General features: G+C 34.5%; 2 protein-coding genes across 14 annotated transcripts in view; one reads left to right on the forward strand and one right to left on the reverse strand.

Annotated features, from left to right (window-relative positions):
* Positions 1–2,262: 2,262 nt before the first annotated feature.
* Positions 2,263–11,054, forward strand: LOC106059514 (WD repeat-containing protein 20-like). Its single transcript, XM_013217188.2, has 4 exons — positions 2,263–2,530; positions 4,997–5,179; positions 5,636–6,988; positions 9,004–11,054. Exons 1-4 carry the CDS (start codon positions 2,282–2,284, stop codon positions 9,019–9,021), a joined length of 1,803 nt encoding a protein of 600 aa, XP_013072642.2. The 5' UTR covers positions 2,263–2,281; the 3' UTR covers positions 9,022–11,054.
* A 3,519-nt stretch (positions 11,055–14,573) lies between these two features.
* Positions 14,574–19,887, reverse strand: part of LOC106058773 (leucine-rich repeat-containing protein 71-like) — a 38,457-nt gene continuing 33,143 nt past the window's right edge. For all 13 annotated transcript variants that reach the window (XM_056022723.1, XM_056022730.1, XM_056022732.1 and 10 more), the window contains 4 exons: positions 18,338–18,446; positions 17,407–17,528; positions 16,389–16,518; positions 14,574–14,748 (listed from right to left, as the gene is read on the reverse strand). In XM_056022723.1, the coding sequence (XP_055878698.1) occupies positions 16,411–16,518; positions 17,407–17,528; positions 18,338–18,446 (339 nt within the window). In that variant the 3' untranslated portion in view covers positions 14,574–14,748; positions 16,389–16,410. The remainder of the gene's footprint in view (positions 14,749–16,388; positions 16,519–17,406; positions 17,529–18,337; positions 18,447–19,887) is intronic.

A 19,887-nucleotide genomic window follows, 5' to 3' on the forward strand; every position in this document is an offset into this window, starting at 1 on the left:
GGAGGCTTAGGGTATAGATTATCCAGCTCTGAAGGAACATCCGAAACACGTTTACTATTGTTTACCAGCCGAACGGCTATTGTACATGACAGCCTTATATTATTACAATGACCACTTGTAAGAGAGATTAAACGTATAGCATGTACAGACCTTGGAGGCGCGATGGCTGAGCGGTAAAGCGTTTGGCTTCCGAACCTGGGGTTCCGGGTTCGAATCCTGATGAAGACTGGGATTTTTAATTTCGGGATCTTTGGGCGCCTCTAAGTTCACCCAGCAGAATTTTAAAACGCCCACGTTGACCTAGGCCACAGAAACAGATGACCTTTACATCATCTGCCCTATAAACCACAAGGTCTGAAAGGGGAACTTTATTTTTATTTATACAGACCTTAAAATGTTGGGGAAAAAAGATTTTCCACTATATGACAGTGGCCCAAAAGAGAAGATGTATGTCTTTCAGAATTGCAAATGTTCTAGGAAGAAGATATTTTAAAACACCCGGATATAATTTATTGTAGGTTTATATATATATATATATGTTTTTTTTTTAAATAGTTATTTTCGTTAAATGTAGCCAAACGTAGAAGAAACCAGAAAAATACAAGACCACGAAGTAGAGGAGGCTTACATGGAGCAGAAGTGAAAGTAAAAGTCTGCAAAATAAACGAGATTTGATTGAACAGATGGCCATGAGGCACAGGCGGCTGTGTACAAATCGACACGAGATAAGATTCTGCATCGCATTTTTCCAGATCTTATATACTGGTGCAAAGAGTGAAAACGACGCACCCTTCTAAGACAAACATTGGAAACAACTACAAAATAAAGAAGAACAGGGCGCAAGATGAGTAGAACACTTCTAGGAAACAAACCCAGAAATATATACCGCCTCCTGCCCTGACCTTTACATTCGAATATCCATCCCCGGATGATGACCAGGAAACCAAGACAAATCCAATCAAAACAGAAGATATTTCAGAGGCTATCGCGCTTCTAACAAAGTAAAAAAGTAACCATAGCTAGACTCTGTGTCAGCAGAAATGCCAAAATACGGAAGACAATTTATTGTTATAGAAGGAATGATCGCCTAAATCAGTGCTGACGAATGTCCCAAGTCCCAGAAGACTGGCAAAAACTTGGCGAACAATTGGAGTATCATCATCCTACTCTCAGTTCCAGGAATGCATCACGCCCTCCTATCAGTTCCGGGTAAAAAGTTCTGATACGACAACTACCACAAGGCGGTAGACAAAAGTCTCAAAAGAAAAGTAGGCAGGCTTCAGAAAAGGCAGATTATGTAGGGCCTACTGAACAGATTTTCATCCGGCGAACCATCTTTTGAAAAGAGGAAGCGAAAACAATTAAGGCCGTCCACGTATAACATGGCATCGCACCTTCTCAGAGGACCCAAACTCTGTGGGTAGGGCCTACCTGCTGAGAAGAGGCTGTGGAAGTCGCCTATGACCGCGCTCTTTGGGGCGAGCTTGCAAGCTTGCCGCCCTATGCGCCGTAGATAGGAAGAATTCAAAATTTGAATTTCTGAGCGTTTACCCCATCGTGTTAATGAATTAGCATGTAAATTAATTTCATATAAATCAAATTAAGGTCAATGGAATCTAGAATGCCTATTTATATATAATGTATGAGAACCATTGGCGTAGGCGTTATCTTTACACACACACTTATCAGTTACCAGCAACCAGCAACCCCGTACTAAGTGAATTCCCAAAGACTAAATATACGCAAGATTTTTCTATAATTCTTACATGAAAATGGCATGAGTCAAATTTAAAAATCATGTAGTTTTTAAAAACTGCCATTTGTATGATAATCTTAGAGAATAATGCAGATAAAAGGATGCTTAATCCATTTCACTATTCTAAACTTTTTTTTTTTTTTTTTTTTTTTTTCCGAAATAGATCTACTACTTCAACTTAGTACTTGTCTACTAGTACTACTAGAATCTAGATCCATTCTACAGTAGGCTTGTGCCTTGATCCGATTAATGGCTATTGTTTTTGCATTTGGAGAAAAGGGAATAAATCTCGCAATGTGTATAAAATTTAAAGAAAGCAACAATTAAACAAATTAGATTTAATGAACATATTTAATCATGGTTTAATCATTTGTCATATTAAAAGGGCAGTGACGCCGTATGTTTAAAAAGGAGTGATGTATGTTGAGCTTTTACATTTGTTTTGGTCTGAAAACAGGAAAAGTCATATGTACATGCGCACTGATGAAAGTATCCGGGCATCCATGTAAAGTTAGTAATTTCAATATGGCTGCACAGAGTGAGGGTGGGGGTAAAGATGACATAAAAACACATTTCGTGACTCGCGAAGGATCTTATAAACTAATGACCCATTCAGAGTATTCAAAACCTAGCCGTGTTGCATTTAATGGGCAAACAAATACTCCTGTGAAAGTATCATTTGTTGATGTAAATGACGGTACAGCGTCTCCCGATCGTTTATGTTTCAATGTTGGCAGGGAACTTTACGTTTATGTTTACAAGGGTGTTCACAAGGTAATCCAACCTAAGACAAGACGATCCATCCCATGCATAGAAATACAGCTTAAATTTTTGTATATGAGTTGAAGACGTTTTATCTCTAAGTATAATTTGGAGAACGAGCTCTAGAGAAGTAGTCAGTAGATAATCTATACTAGTCAGTAGTGAGTAGAGTCCAGAGATAAATTTGAATAATTTGATTCAACATTGTCATTGATTGATAATTTGATTCATGATTCATCAGTCATAAGACCTAAGTCTAAGTACCCAAGGGACAAGCGCCTTTAGAAGATAGTAGATCTATCTAGATTAGATTAGAGTTATATTTTTGAATGATAAAATCATAAATTATGATAAATAATAGAGAATTTAGATCTACTATGTTACATAAATGATCATGATGATTCAATGAATGGCTGACTTAATTTTAATGACCTAGCTCAGTGACTTTATCATTCTCATTTCAAATCTCACATTTGTTAGTCTAGATAAATCTCTTATTCTCTAGATCTATCATCTACCTAGAGTGTCCTAGAGTCTAGACCCAGTCAAGACTACTCTAGATTCTACATCCATCATAGTGACATTTATATAAATTTATAATTATAAAGTAAATCATTAAAATGAATTGCAATACTAATAATAACTAATAATAATAATATTGAGTTGTAGACTAAAATTGAGATATTTTGTCTTTTTAAGTAAAATTTGGAGAGTGAGCTGTAGAAAATATTAGATCTTGAAATTTAGAAAAAATGATTCTATCTTTTCATTTGATTTAAATGATTCAGTCAGACAGAAAGTTTGAGTTGTAAGACTAAGTAGATCAAAATTATTCTAAATGACCTAGCCTCCTAGCTCAGTGACTTTATCATTTCTCATCTCACTCTAGATATAGATCTCTATCTTAATATTTTTATATGATACTCACTGTAGCATGTATGGCATTGATTAAATGTGTGTGAATGTTCAGACTCTGGCTCTAATCATGAGTCTAATCTATTATTAATAGTATTATTTTAGATCAGAGATCTAGACCTAGATTCTAGACTCTAAAACTCAGACTAGAATCTTGATTCTACTAATGATCTAGATCTAATTCTAATTTAGATCTGGAATAATAGTATGGAATTCTGACACTTTTTCACACTTTTAATGAAACTTTGTATTTTTTATAGGGATAGTGTGATAGGCAGAAAATGGGAAATGTTCATTTTCTGGCATATAGGCAAAGACAATCTCTTCCAGTTGTACCCATGTCCAAAACTATCTTATTTTGTTAGCAGTACCGGTATGATACAAATTTTTGTTAGCAGTACCGGTATGATACAAATTTCAAAATGAGAATACACAAATAAAAACCTACTTTATTACTTAATAAAGGATTTCCAACTGCACCAAATTTATCCTTGAAAACAATTTATTAATTTTTAGAGGTCTAAGAATTTATTATTGAATACATATGATGCTGGCCATAGTTGTTTGCAAAAATTGGACACATGAATTAAATCGAACACAAAATCAATAGTTTCAGCCATAGACTAAATAGAAGTCTTGTCAATATCTATTTGCTTAAACTCAATAAAAATGGCCAGTGAATGTTTTTATTTTATTGGAAATGCTTCATTAGTTTAAAAATCAACAGTTATAATAAGAAAAATATAAATTTTCATTTTTGTACATAAATTTATTGAACACGCACCTATAAATTTAGTTTAGCCTAATGGACTAATTCAAAAAGATAATAATTTAAAATCTCACTAGATATGTCACTGAGGTCAAGAGAGCTAAATCTATTTTTTGAATTTCATGGTCGGAAAATAAAATATTTTTAGTTAACCATGACTTTCAATTTTAGCAAAAATTCATAACTGACGACTCTTAGTCTTCTCATATAGATAAAACTTGAGGACTTTAGAGATCCAACTTAAGTGTTACGCTTGAAACTTTTTATAACTTACATGTGGTAAGCAGCTAGATGTAATTCACAATATGATGAGTGTACATGATTCTTCAAATGGCTTAGACTTAATAGTGACTTTTAAAATTGTAGGTCAAGCACTTTGTCATAATTGCAAGTCAAATATTAACTCTTCTAAATAAAAAGATACAAGAATTCTAATTGCTCTGCAGTTGAATTCATTATAATATCTTGACATTTATTATATTTTTTTCCCCTTACTGAACTGACTTATAAATGTCTTTCTCTATTTGATTGGGATTTTAATGGATCAAATTTTTTTTTTGATAACCATTTTTTTTTAAAGTTATAATCAGTTATCTTATAATTTAAGTTTCATTTATTTAGAATGAGATATATTCACATTGTCAAATTAAATTGTCATTAAAAACAAGCTGTTAGGAATGGTCATGCTTCCTACATTTGGTCATTTATTTCTCATTAAACTTATCTACTTGGCATGTTCCTCCTTGAAAACATGTAATATCATTTTAATTCTCGCTATTTTCTGTATCCTATAGGCTGTGGACTTAACAAAGCCCATTGACAAGCGTATTTATAAAGGTACACTACCAACCTGCCATGACTTCAATCAGCATTATTTCAGCCCAGAGAGTGTCCTGCTTCTAGTTGGCTTCACTGCTGGCCAAGTCCAGCTCATTGATCCCATTAAAAAAGAAATAAGCAAACTTTACAATGAAGAGGTAACAGTTTTGTTGATGTTTTTTTTTTATTGTTGTTATAGTAACCTACGCTGTATTTGTGATTGAAGGCAATACATTATTTTTTTATAATTAAAAATTAACTGGCTCTTAAAAAATGTTATTTTGATGTAAAATTGAGTATAAAAAGTTACTGGAGGAAAAAAAACAGCAGTAAATGACAAAAGACGAAAATCGATCCCCAGCAGTAAAAATTTGTGCACATAATGTAGGCCTCAGCCAGGCCTTCCAAAAACCTGCATTCTTTCCTAATGTTAGCAATTTAAGACAAGAGGCTACAGGTTTTTCAAACATAGAAAACTGAATGTATACTTCTGTTAATAAGATATTAAGTTATAAGTAACGTATTGTTTTTTTAGATTTTAAAATAAAAATTGTTTTGTTGTTTTTATATAGCATAAAGTTTTGTTTCAATTTAAGTTTCTTTGTTGATTTCAGAGACTTATTGACAAGACAAAAGTGACCTGCATCAAATGGATTCCAAGCTCCTTAAATCAGTTTCTAGTCTCTCATTCCTCGGGACAGATGTACCTTTACAATGAGGAGTTGCCTTGTGGACAGACCCCGCCAAACTATCAGCCTTTTAAACAGGGGGATGGTTTCTCCGTCTACACTTGCAAGACAAAAAGTACTCGCAATCCTATGTATCGTTGGGTCATAGGGCAAGGAGCCATCAATGAGTTTGCCTTTTCACCTTGTTCCAAATATTTAGCAGTAGTGAGTCAAGATGGCCATCTTCGAGTGTTTCAATATAGCACTATGGATTTGTTGGGGACTATGAAAAGTTTTTTTGGTGGTTTGTTGTGTGTGAATTGGTCACCTGACGGGAAGTACATTGTGACAGGTGGTGAAGATGATTTAGTTACTGTTTGGTCTTTCCATGAAAAACGCGTTGTGTGTCGGGGTCATGGCCACAGGTCATGGGTCAACATGGTGGCTTTTGACCCATATACTTCCATTGTTTGTGATGAAACTGTCAGTGATGTTTTGGGGCCTGATGGTGAAGTTTTGTCAGGCAGGACAGCTCCGGGTGTATTAACAGATGGCTCAAACCATATATCTAAACCAGATTTAACCGGTTGTTCGCAGGATTACACTGCAAATAATTTGCCACAGCAGCAACCTAATGGCCGTCATGTGAGCACATCCAATCATTATTCTCCTTCAACTCTAGAAACAAGTACAACATTAAATTGCATTTCCTACCGCTTTGGCTCAGTGGGGCAGGACACTGAGCTGTGCTTATGGGACCTAACTGAAGACATTTTGAAGCAGCCCTATGGCAAATCTCGGACTAGTAGTGTAGGGCTAGCCGGCATCAATTCATCTTCATCGCAGTCTTTACCCCGATCCAATAGTTTACCCAGTTCGCAAAAATCAAACTCCGTAGCCTCGGTTGTGGCCAATGACGTTTCTTCAAATGCATATGCAGATGGCCACGCCCATCCTATACAAAACGCTGTGATGAATGCTAGCTCCAAATTTGCAACACTTTCTGTATCTGATCGTAAAGATGAGAAGAAAGAACACAAGAGAAACTTTAGCTTAGCTGCAAGAAACAGTGAAAAATCTTCAGTTGTGAAATCTAATAATGTTCGTCCGGTGGATAGTGCAATGAAACTCTATGGGACACAGGCTTGTCCTCGTTTGGACCAGGTTCCTATCTTGGAGCCATTAGTCTGTAAAAAAGTTTCCCATGAAAGATTAACTTCAATTTCATTCCGGAATGAGTGTATAGTGACAGCATGTCAAGAAGGTATTATTTTAACATGGGCCAGACCAGAAAAACCGGTAAGTAATCAAATTTTTTTTTTTTTTGTGTACATTATTACTTAACTAAAACAAGACATCTAAATATTACTGTTCTATCTAAATATTGCTGCTCTATCTAAATATTGCTGCTCTATGTAAATATTACTGTTATATCTAAATATTGCTGCTCTATCTAAATATTGCTGGTCTATGTAAATATTACTGTTCTATCTAAATAATGCTGTTGAAATACTTTTTGAGAAAAAAACCCCCCACTAATATTGTTTGATCATCATTACTTTATCTAGATACTGTAGAAAGACCTGCGTTTATTTACCTAAGTACATTGACAGTACATATATAATATATTCTTTTTTTTTTTTTACCAAGACTTAAGTTCATCTCCCTGAGCCTCAGCATTAGCCAATCAGGACATAGTGGCTCAGAAAGCGGTTCACCCAGCCAAGGATAATGGAGCCCCTCCTGCGTTGTAGTTTAGACACCAGTTTTATACCTTTGCCTCTTCCCCTGTCGGTGTTAATATTCCTTCCACCAGGCCCAGTAAGTGAGCCACAGGTGAAGACCAGGAGTCTATGTTAGACTTATCCCTATGAAAGTATTTTCCAGAGATTGGAGTGCTTCTAGCTCAATCTTACTGAACCTGCAACCAAAATGCATCACTGAAGAGGTTCAACTATTATTAACTCTTTCTCTCCTAATCAAAGATACCATGTTGATTTTGACCTCATTAAATTAAATTAATGTTATATTTTTAAACTTGACTTTGCATTATATAAAAAGAGCATGCATTTCCTTTTAATTCTATACCAAATACAAAATTTTCTGATAATAAACAACAAAGCTATTGGAGCCCAATCATAACAGGAGTAGTGAAATAGTAATGAGCAAATGAAGAATTCCTTCAAAACAAGAAAATAATTACGGAGAGAAAGAGTTAAGACAGCATCAAAAATAAATAATGAATGAAAGGGAAAAAATCTTTGTCCATCTCTGGGAATGTTTTGAGTATCAGAATATCTATTGTTTATTTGAAATAACAGTATTTAACTAAAACTAGAACTAAAAATTTGCTTATGATGTCATTGATTTATGAGGTCAAAAACGTCTTGAAAAGTCACAGTGTGCCCTTTAGAAATCTAGGAGACTTGAAAGTTGTGAAATAATATAAAAAAAGCAACTCTAGTGTCAAAGTGAATTAATGCAGTTGCTTTGGTTAATTCATATTGCTAGTTTGGCTGAACAAATCTAATTCTTGTGAATTCAAAAATGTGATTCTAAAATATTTATATATACAATTTATTTTCTATATGAATTAAAGTGTTTAAGCATGCTTTATTTATCATGGTGTGGATTGTGTTCATATAACAACAAAGTATATCTGCTAAATCTATTATAGATGGAAATATTTAGAATCAATTATAGCACAATGTGGCATTAGACACTCTTCTGTTTGTAACACAAAATAATAATATAATAATAATATAATAATAATAATATAATATAATAATAATATAATATATAATAATAGTATAATATAATATAATAATAATATAATATAATAATAATAATATAATAATAATATAATATAATAATAATAATAATATAATAATTTCAAAGGACGAATCTTTAAACTTTCATTCTTAACACTTATTTAAAAATAAAAGGGGGGCAACTGCCGCTAAGAAAGAAGAATTGATATGAAGATCAACTGTCACACATTGAGATATTGTTACCTTTACAACTCAATTCTTTAGTTGGCAACAGTGAAGTTCAGTTAAGCATCCTTGACATCGTTTACTTGAAAATCTCCAAGTCTGTGTCATTTTGAATATTCTAATGCCCTATATTACTTCTTGGGTCTTTATTAAATTCATTTTCTTTTATGTTGAGAGTTACGTGCATCATTTTGAATATTCTAATGCTCTTATTTCTTGGGCCTTTATCAAATTCATTTTCTTTTATGTTGAGAGTTATGTTTTATTTTCTTGTGTCGTGTTTTCAAATAAAAGAATTTTTTTTTTTCTTGTCTTTAGAGAGACGGAGCAGAATGAACTCTTGTGACCACTAAACTTAACCAACGAAGAAGACATCCCATAACTGACAGTCTGCCAAGATGATTATTTAGCGATTGACCATGCCCTGGAGCTGCCAACTCTTTAAATTTTGTTCCCAGACAAATGTTGCTGTTCATCAGGAATAAAAACAAACAAACAAATTCTGATGCGTCTAGAATGTGTTTGGTTCACTGGGATAGATGCATATGTGAACAAATACAGTCCTTGTTTGGCTCAGTGGAATAGATGCATATGTGAACATATACAGTCCTGGCAATGTTATTTATAACTTACACTGTCCATAACCCCTTTTGTATTTATTACTTTCCCTTCCCTCTATATTCCAGACTTTAGATAGTCCAGTTCTGTTGTGTTAGGGTTTGATCTTTTGTGACTCCACTAGTATTAGGGAACAAGATTGAGGTATAGTATTGTGATGTAGTTTCATTGCTATCTATAACTACTAGCCAGATGGGAGCTTTTTTTTTTTTTTGTGTGGCTACTAGCCAGATAGCACTTTTTCGATGATTACTAGCCAGATGGTTAGCACTGTTGGGCAGTTACTAACCAAATAGTATGACTTTTAGGCAGTTACTAGCCAGATATGTAGCATAGCTTCTGTATCTGTAATCACCAGATGCCCCAAAATGTGACTGCAGCTTTATATCAAGGATTGGCCTCTTTAAGTCACACAGGAAGTTGCAAAGAGACAGATAAAAATGCTACAGAGACAGATATAGCATTGCTTAGATGGTCGTTTGGTAACACTGTTTGATGGCTGTGAACTTCTAAATTTATATATATACTTGTTTTTAAAAACTGAAAAAATCTACCTTTATATTTAGAGAGCGCCTTCCCCATTCCTTATCCTTCACATTATAAAACTATAAAACTGCACATATATAGGGTTTTAAAAAAGCTATTTGATACTTTCACGGTGGCATGAGTTTGTGTCAATGCTGCTAACTCGAAAGTGGGCCTGTGTAAGTTAGCTTAACTCTTTCTCTCCTAATTGACGATATCATCGTTGATTTGACCTCATTAAATTAAAATAATGTTTGATTTTATAAACTTGACTTTGTGTTATATGAAAAGAGCATGCATTCCCCTTGAATTCTAGACCAAAATTAAACACTTTCTGATAACAAATGAAAAAGCTATTCAAGCTTAATCATAACAGGGCAAAAAAATAACTAATGAGCAAAATGAAGAATTCCGTTGAAACGTGGAAAATAATTATGGAGAGAAAGAGTTAATGGTCAATGGTCAAGATCTTCACAAATTGACCAAAAGTGGTGACAAACAAATGTGCATAATATATTCCTGCAGTCCATTTACACTTGATCAGTTATTTGAAGTGAATTTATTTTGTGTAGTGCTAGTTAACTTACAATTGTGTTAAGGCTTTATATCATTCATACATTATGCATTAGGTTTTCTAGATACTGTTTTCATTTTCCAGAGGTTTACTTTATTGCTGAATCAGTTTAAAAATAAATAAATTTTGTAGCAATATGGAATCTTCTTTTAACCTCTGATCTCTGATTTATGTTTTAATCACCTATTAATGATGTCACACCTGTTCCGAAATTGTGGCAGGCACTGACATAATGTAGAAAGTATATTTTTATTGATTGGGGGGGGATGCTATCAGCAACTCCCGTGTTAAATTTAATACACTTATCATTAACTGTATTTGTTTTTTTTTTTTTTTTTATTCTCCAACCAATGTTGGTACTTAGTAAAATCAGACATAATTATATTTTTGTTGAATCGGGAGCTCCTTCTAACTGACCAGTTCTTGGTCATTGGCTGTTGTCAATGGGTTAACTTATCTCTGTTTGTGTATTAATCAAAGCCCGATTGTGATACTAGTTCAATGATGTTATTATCTCCCTTGAGGTTGTTCCTATACTGTTCATGTCTTTATTTATTTCAGTTGCAACCATTTGCTACGCACTTATTATGTTGTATGTTGAATAATATATTAAATCTGAAGAGTCAGTTCAGAGATGACGCGTGTGTAATGCTAATGCAAGAATAAAGAGGTCAAACGTGTCCATTTATGATTCTATTTATGCGAGTGAGAAAAAAAAAATACTGTGAATCTGATGTTGGTTTGTGTGTTTGCTGTGCGCTGGATTGTGATGTGCGTTGGATTGTGGTGTGTGTAGGAATGAGTACTTTGATGATGTTTTGTCCCTGGGTTAAACTGAATGTGTTCTCTTTTCCCTCAAGGGTCACCGGGATATGTGGCTCTAACCCTTTCTTACTGGCACATAGTTTTGTGACTTGATGTCTTGAACTTTGCACACTTTTTCTCTTTGCATTCAGTCTAATTCTGTTATAGATTTGGCCCGTGGTTTTGATTCCAAATTATGAAGAGGGTTTCTTTATTGGTTGTGAGGAATGGTAAGTAAAGAAAAAGTTTTGAAGAACTATTTGATCCTATACTAGAAAAACTTAAGATTATAAAGTCATATCCATTGTGAGCGTCATTTGTCAATGTGATTGTGTTTTATCCAGTTCTTGGTAGTTCCTTGATGGCAGCTATTCTGGTTGGTGCTAACTTGGAAACATGGGTTGCAGATGACCCAAGGGAATGAACAAAGTTTCAGGTTTTTAAAATGTAAAATGTGCAGAACCCACATAGAAACTAACATGTTTCTATTAATTTGTTATAGATCTCTAATTCTATCTGATAATTTTAACAGTACCTTCCTGTTTAACGTCATTCTCATGCACTGACAAAGTTTTCCGCTCCAGAGATGCCTCATTTAGTCACAGTTGATTCTGCCCCAGTTCAAGGAGAAGTCACCAACTAGGCACAGTATTTATGTTTCTTTGGTGGCTACATAACGTTCATTAAACTATTCCCTACTAGTTGTCAGTATCTGTGCTGTTTGGCTTAGAATTGTCCTTGTGTTAATGTTATCGTATACATATTTTTTTTTAGTACCCAGCAGTTCATTGCTACTGGTTCCTGCTAGCTCTATTTTTATTTATGTCTTTTGTAGTCTTTAGTAAACCAGTATGTCTTACAATTTTAGCATTCATTTAGCTTCGCTACTGGTAGCTGTAGTACAGGTTCAAGGATTGTCCATAGTATGTTTTCTCTTCTAAACCTCCGCACTTACCAACTTTTTTGACAATATGAGTGAATTAGTAAACTAGTTGGTGTCAGAAAAAACTAAGGCACTGGTTTTCATTTAATAGTTTAACAGGGTTGGGTCTGGAAGGTTTTTGTGACTTTTAAATGATATTTGTAGAAGATACCAAATTGGTTAGGAAAGTCTTAAGACTTTTTGTCAAATTTTTGCTTAAGTAATTTAATGTAAGTCATGTTTTGAAAAAAAAAGACAGTTTATTGAGATACAAGCCCCAGCTGGTGGTAAAGGGAAACTCTGATGGTTTTGACAATTTTTGATATAATATTTGTTTTGATTTACAGTTAATGAATGTATTTTTTTTTTTTCAAAATTTGCAATTAATAACTTAGTAATTGATGTTTTTCCACCAGTAATTGATGTTTTTCTGGTGTAATTTTTGCTGCGCATCCAAAACAATCAGATTTTCACTTATTTTGACTTTTTGTATAACGGGAGACCAAACAGTAAAGTTTACAATCTCGTAAAAGAAATATATCTTTGTTTATGCAGTTAGATCTAGATCTTGTAAGCAAAGAAAAAAAATGCGTGTGTGTTGAAAGTAGATTTACACTCGCCTGACCACTCAACACTATCGCTTGGTTGCTTTGTCATGATCGACTACACGTAGTCTAGACTAGCCTTACACTGACCAGTTTGTTAGAATCAGTCAGACACACCATCTATTTACTTTTTAGGACAGGGAGGGGCTTAGTTGAAAATGTTACTTTTTTTCTCGAGTTGGTTATCCTAATGCTTTTAGATCTATCTGTAGATGTATATATATATATAACTGTACCATAGCTCTGGACTAGGCCGTCACTAAGCCTAACAGTTACTGGAAGAATGAAGCGATATGATTGGTTAAATCTAGTTTCTCTTTTAATATGGTTGTGGGAAGTGACGTTTGACTGAGCTAAAAACAAAATCTCAAAGAACCCCGTTTTTTTTTTTTTTAAATGTCAAGAATTTACTGACTAATTTATTAATTAAATATAAATGTTTCTAAGCATTTCAATACAAAATGGTAAAATGTTTACTATTACAACTTTTTACGCAGAATTTAATATGTCAATGACACAAATTTGAAAAACCATCGGAGTTTCCCTTTAAGTTAGTTGAAAGCACTGGCCCCAGCAGGGGTTTGGTTTATTGAGATACAGTTCCCAGCTAGTGTTTAGTTTATTGAGATACAGGCCTCAGCAGGGGTTTGGTTTATTGAGATAAAAGTCCCAGCTAGTGTTTAGTTTTTTGAGATACAGGCCCCGGCAAGTGTTTATTTTATTGACATACAGGCCCTGTGTGAATGTGTCTGTCATGACAATCACATTGTGTCTTCAGTGTACACACACACACAGGTTTAGTTTTCGACTGTTTTCATGAGTTTGTCCCACTGAGTACATTTGAGACTTGAAGCACCTAACTCCATCCATGGCCTTGACACTGTTTCAAATTTGTTATTAAATGTGTTATAACATTTTATTATATCCTGACAAGCCTCTTGCTCTAGTGTGTGCTTGGGGTAAATGTGTGTGCTTGTTGCATGTGTAGTGTGCTCGGTGTATCTGCTGTGTGCCTGATGTTTCCCTCCATTGACTTTTTTGAGCACACTATTAACAGGAATACAAGGGGCATAACTTCTCCTGTATGTTGTCTTCTCTTTACTGATGGATGTCTCCTGTACATTATTATGTCAGTGTGATGCTATTTCTACAACATTTTGTTGACTATTACAACACTATATCTACAACTAAATTCTGTGTTCTTCATTTCATTCCAGAGTTTTTTGTTTACATTTGGTAAGGATTTTGGGACCAAAAACAATAAGCACCTTGCGATGAGCGTGGTCGAGACGCCAAGTGCGCTTGAACTTGGCTTGGCTTGGCTACCTAGAAGGGGGCTCGAGGTTCGACACCCGACTCGGGCAGAGTTGTGTTTACTGAGTGCCTAAAGGCAGCATGGAAAACCAACTCCTAGATACCCTCCTCCCCCCCACTGGTTCACAAATGAGATTGGACCAAAAGCGCTCTGAGCATGCTATAAGCATGAAAGTAGCGCTATATAAAAACTATAATAATAATAATAATAAATAAATAAAATCAACTTCACAACTTTTACTGATGGTTCATGCACTAATTATATTTTGGTTGAGGGGTGTTGGTGGCTGACAGGTTAAGTCCCTTAGTTTACCTCATCTACCCTAAAGATCACGAAATGTCTTAAAGGGGAGCTTCTATCTTAATTTACATAGGAAATAAGCCATCATTTATTTTAACAGATGCTGGTCATTCCAGTGGAACTAAGATTAAGTAATGAATTTACATTTCAAGATGAAGTTACTAGTTGAAATCAAACTTAAGAAAGCGCTGTAAAAATTCCACACAATAACGAAAATTCTATAAATGATACACAAAAATAAGTTTGTTTTAATCCATTGTACTATAAACATATTGCAAAACATGAGGAACTCCTTGAGTAGGCTACCAGTGAAAAAGAAAACAAGCCAAGAACTTAATATCACAGTTAGCTGATGACCTTCAACAACATTCTGGTTCCATCAAAATGAACATCTCAGACTCTGGGGGGAATACAAAACATGAACATAAAAAGTGAACTTCCTGGGGAAATAAGTAAATTGTCCAGATATTTAGATGACAAAAAAATAGTTCTCTGCTTGGACTTATCAATGTGCACTGAACTACAAGTCCTGGACAGGCAGGCTGCCTGCTGGTGGTGTTTGTGCTTTGGAATGTCACATGATAATCCTGAGTTAAAACACTGCTGTCCTGCTGGGGGTTTAGGCTAGTGCAAAAAATCTCCATTTATTAAATAACATTTGAAACTTTGAAAGAAAAAAAAACAAACTTTTGACTTCATGGGGTCCCAGTGTGACACCAACAGAAGAAATGCTCAGAATTTAATACAAATAAAACAAAATTTAATAAAATACTCTGAAAGACACAAAGATAAAGGCACATTCCTCGTCCCATATGCTAGGACAAATTTGTACAAATACTCCTTCCCAAGTGCTATTAGAGTATGGAATGGGTTGCCTGAGCTAGCCAGGAAAACCAGTGACTTGGCAGAATTTAAGTCATTGGTTAATTTGCATGACTAAATGCATGACGCGTAGGACGTATTCATCTTCTTTTTTGAAGTAATGTCTGTATTATATAAGATAAGATAAGATAATGACTACCCGGTATTTATATATTTTACCATCTGAGCTGGTCTGGTCATATTATAAGACATGACTCATTAAAAGTCATTCTTCAAGGTACAGTGGAAGGAGCACACAAAAAAAAAAGGGTGGTCCAAAAAAATAATTGGCCGGACAACACAAAAGAATGGATCTGCCTCTCTCTTGATATCCTGCTGAGGCCTGCCGATCAGGAAAAGTGGAGGGATTAGGTTATGGGAACTGTCGCAGCGCCAGTAAGTAAAATGTTTGACATGTTTCGGATGTTCCTTCAGAGTTGAAGATAGTTTACTTCCTAGTCCAAACCTCCCGCAGGACGACGGGGGATGGGAGCGGGCAGGGTTTGAACCCTCGACCGTCGATAAATCCGAACGACAGTCCAGCACGCAAACCGCACGACCAGGCAGCCAGTAAGTAGTTTTGATTCATAAGTGGTCTCCCCTTTGCTAACATAGATTTAAAAGTCATTTCAGTTGTTTTATAAAACACAATAACAGTACTGTAATACAAATATTTAGTCAGTTATATAAATCAGGTTTCAAACAAAGAAATCCTATGCCGAACTGGGAGTCAAACGCTTAGTGAGGTTGTGACAGAGCATCGCATGAGGTTTGACATGTTCTCTGACAAATTGAGCTATGCATACCAAGAGTTATGATGACATGGAGGTCAATACGAGGAAAGCGCAAAGAGGGGCTTCCTGGTATAACAGTGGACACCAGGTGGTAGGAGGCTTCAGAACTTGCCAGTCACAGATCTTTGTGGAGACAGCTTGCAGCCCAATCCAAACGGCTCAGGAGGATAAGTCTAAGTAAGTTAATACAAATATTACGACATGGCCTAAATTGTGCCAATGTGCAAAAAAACTAAAATATCAAATATATATTACAACAGCTGTAAAGTCTTAATCACTACAAATACCCCCCCCCCCCCCTCCCACACACAATTTTTTATTCTAGATTCTAGAAGTCCCATTCAGTGTGTAATGTAATGTACCCCAAGAAGCAAGAATTACATACATGCAGAGTCTCTTGAAAAATTTTACTTCGAGATATCAGGTGAAATGGAATATTTGGCCATGGGGTCTTTGGATGCCATCAGGTCTGTCAGTTTCCTGTAAGCCTCACAATCAAATGAGAAATTATTTTTCTGAAATGAAAACATTGTCCAAGCTGTAAGTCTACACGTTAAAATCACTTTTACAAAGAAATGTATCTCTCATGTAGATCTATGTATTTTCATGTTTATGACTACACTTTAATAGTCAACTCTACAAAGAAATGTATCTCTCATCTAGATATATGTATTTTCATGTTTTTATCTACACTTTAAAAGTCAACTCTATGAAGAAATGTATCTCTCATGTAGAGCTCTGTATTTTCATGTTTATGACTACACTTTAATAGTCAACTCTACAAAGAATTGTGGAGACAGTTTGCAGCTTGGACCAGGATGAAATTATCTTCAAATCTGAAGGAACATCCAAAACATGTAAAACAAACTAGTTATAAAAACAAATTCAATCAGTTTCTTGTTCTTGGATAAGACGAATGGAATTCTAATAGAAAAAATCAGCAACTAAACATCTCTCATGTAGATCTATGTATTTTCATGTTTATATCTACACTTTCAAAGTCAACTCTACAAAGAAATGTATCTCTCATGTAGATCTATGTACTTTCATGTTTATATCTACACTTTAAAAGTCAACTCTACAAAGAAATGTATCTCTCATGTAGATCTATGTACTTTCATGTTTATATCTACACTTTCAAAGTCAACTCTACAAAGAAATGTATCTCTCATGTAGATCTATGTACTTTCATGTTTATATCTACACTTTAAAAGTCAACTCTACAAAGAAATGTATCTCTCATGTAGAGCTCTGTATTTTCATGTTTATGACTACACTTTATTAGTCAACTCTACAAAGACATGTATCTCTCATGTAGATCTATGTACTTTCATGTTTATATCTACACTTTCAAAGTCAACTCTACGAAGAAATGTATCTCTCATTGACATGTATGTACTTACATGAAGCTGCAGTCTCAACAGACCATTTGCTCCAGGTTTATTTTCATTGGCTAGTGCTAGAGTTGTCTGGTATTGGATTGCCTTCAAAATAGCTGCCAGACCTTCCTCGCCAATGTTGTTACCTACAAGTAGACATAGTCATTTCTTAGCGTTTCACTAAGAATGCTATCCTTTTTTTTTAAACAAGTTAAACAAATTTGTGACCTAGCTTTGAATACAGTATTACAACTGTACTAGAATAAGACATAAATAATCAACTATACTAAGAGTCGAGGCAGCTTTTTATATGTCCTTCTCTGATTGGTTATTTGGACCAGGATGAAATTATCTTCAAATCTGAAGGAACATCCGAAACTTGTAAAACAAACTAGTTATAAAAACAAATTCAATCAGTTTCTTGTTCTTGGATAAGACAAATAGAATTCAAATAGAAAAAATCAGCAACTAATCCAGGAATGAAAATTCAGAACACTTTAATCCATTAAGAATTAATTCCAGAATTCAAATAGTAATGAATAAACAAAATGAATATATAATTATTAAGCCAAACAGATGAAGGAATCAACTTTTTTTCCTCTCTTAAGTAGGTTGCTTGCCCTTTAAATATTCAAATCACAAAGTTAACCCCAAAGTACTTGACTAGAAATTTCCTAAACTATGACATCACACAACTATTTTTAACTATTCGAGTCACTACTTACAAAAAGAAACAAATAAGTTCAAGGTCAATGTTATCAACACAGAGACATTTTTATTTTTATTATACACTTATGATCTAAATTAATCTACGAGTTGACTACTAAGACTATAGCACTTGTTTAAAGATGTCACAAATAGCACTTTTTCCCATATTTTTACTGTAGTTGGTAATTCGCCCTTAGTTCTAGCTTTGCTTTATACACAGAGAGATTCCTTACTGCCCATGACTTACGAGCTAAGTTTAGATTGACCAGGACTCTGTTGCCAGCTATCCAATATTGGCCATCCATAAACTCTCCGTTTTCCAGCAATGCACTGAGTTGATCACTGCCATCAGAATTCTATTTCAAAAAAAAAAAAAAAGAGTTTATATTATTAAACATAAATGCTTTTAGTACTGATCAAATGATTGGATGAAAAGAATAAATGCTTTTAGTACTGATCAAATGATTGGATAAAAGCATTCTAAAGAAGTAAAAAAACAACCACTTATTGGAACAAAAATCTGTGCACCATAAAATGAAATTGTTTATTGGTGGAAGAAGAAACTATTTTCGTTTTAGTTCTCTCCCTTAGAATATTTCTAATGTATTTTTTTTAAAAAACTTTTCAGATGTTCCTTCAGAATTGAGTATTATAATATCCTGGCCCAAACCTCAAGCAGGCTGGATGGGGGATGGATGGTGGCAAGCAGGGTTCAAAACCATGTACCATCATGACGATAGTCCACAGCGCATGACCACATGACCAGACAGTCCAATAAACTTTACATGTTTGTAGAGTACGAAGGCCTCGTGACCCAAACTTCCTGTTTAGGTTGGTGCAGCAGAGTTTCTTCTACTTATATCCAAAATATTATTCTATACAGTTGTTCCCCCCAACAGCTGTAAATCATTATATATTTCTTATAGCGATATTTTGTTTCAAAATAACTGTCTCACTAATATTGGTTAGGAAAAGGTGAGAGTGCTTGCCATATAAAAAATTGCTTTGAAAGTATTAGATGGAAGAGTGATGCATTTGTCTTGTGAGCGATACAAACGCGACGACAAAAGAAGTTTTTAAGTAACGAGAGGAGACATTTAAATTGTTAAATAAATGGTGCCATGTGTGCAGAATTTAATCAGAAGAAACTGTGAAAGATAATCAACAAAAAAATGAGCTGCGGTACTTAAGTGAAGCTCAACTGAAGCCAATTGCAGGTTAGAGAAGCAGTTTGGACGACAGAAAAAAAAACAGCCACAAATTGAACCTAAAAGTGCACAGTCTACAGCAATAAAGAAAAATCAGTGATGCAGTTGGCATGCCATGTTGGACTTTTGCTTGCAATGTAATTAATTTAGCAGCAGCATACTATATGCAGTTATGAGAGCTGAGAATATTGTTTACTTTATAAAGAAACTTTGACTTTCTGGAAAAAACATGGCCTCTTAAAAATGAGATCTAATCAACAGCAATTTTATAATTTAAAAAAACACTCCACAAACTAAAAACACAACAAACATTCATGCATGCCCAAGCAATATAAATGGTGCTTCTTATGTTTTGCTTAAGTTTTCTCCTGTTCTAATAATTCAATTTTGTAGGTATAGTTCTCAATGTTAATAAAATATTGGTGGGACATTTGGAAACATCCAAAGATGAGAGGATATACTAAAGCATATGAGGTTAAATATTAATTGGGGGGGAAAAGCATGCATATTTTCAGTTAGAACTTGGGAGAAGGTCTCTTTTTAGGATTGGATAGTCATAATAATTAAACAATTAGTGGTTTTTAGTTGT

The sequence above is a fragment of the Biomphalaria glabrata genome, chromosome 3 (assembly GCF_947242115.1).
Source record: "Biomphalaria glabrata chromosome 3, xgBioGlab47.1, whole genome shotgun sequence".
NCBI lineage: Eukaryota > Metazoa > Mollusca > Gastropoda > Planorbidae > Biomphalaria > Biomphalaria glabrata.

What these genes read in the sequence shown, in the direction of transcription:
- LOC106059514 (XM_013217188.2), top strand. Translation starts at nt 2,282, where the DNA reads ATGGCTGCACAGAGTGAGGGTGGGGGTAAAGATGACATAAAAACACAT. An exon ending in TTTACAAGGGTGTTCACAAG is followed by an intron (nt 2,531 to 4,996) that starts GTAATCCAACCT and finishes TGTATCCTATAG; the next exon opens with GCTGTGGACTTAACAAAGCC. An exon ending in GCAAACTTTACAATGAAGAG is followed by an intron (nt 5,180 to 5,635) that starts GTAACAGTTTTG and finishes TGTTGATTTCAG; the next exon opens with AGACTTATTGACAAGACAAA.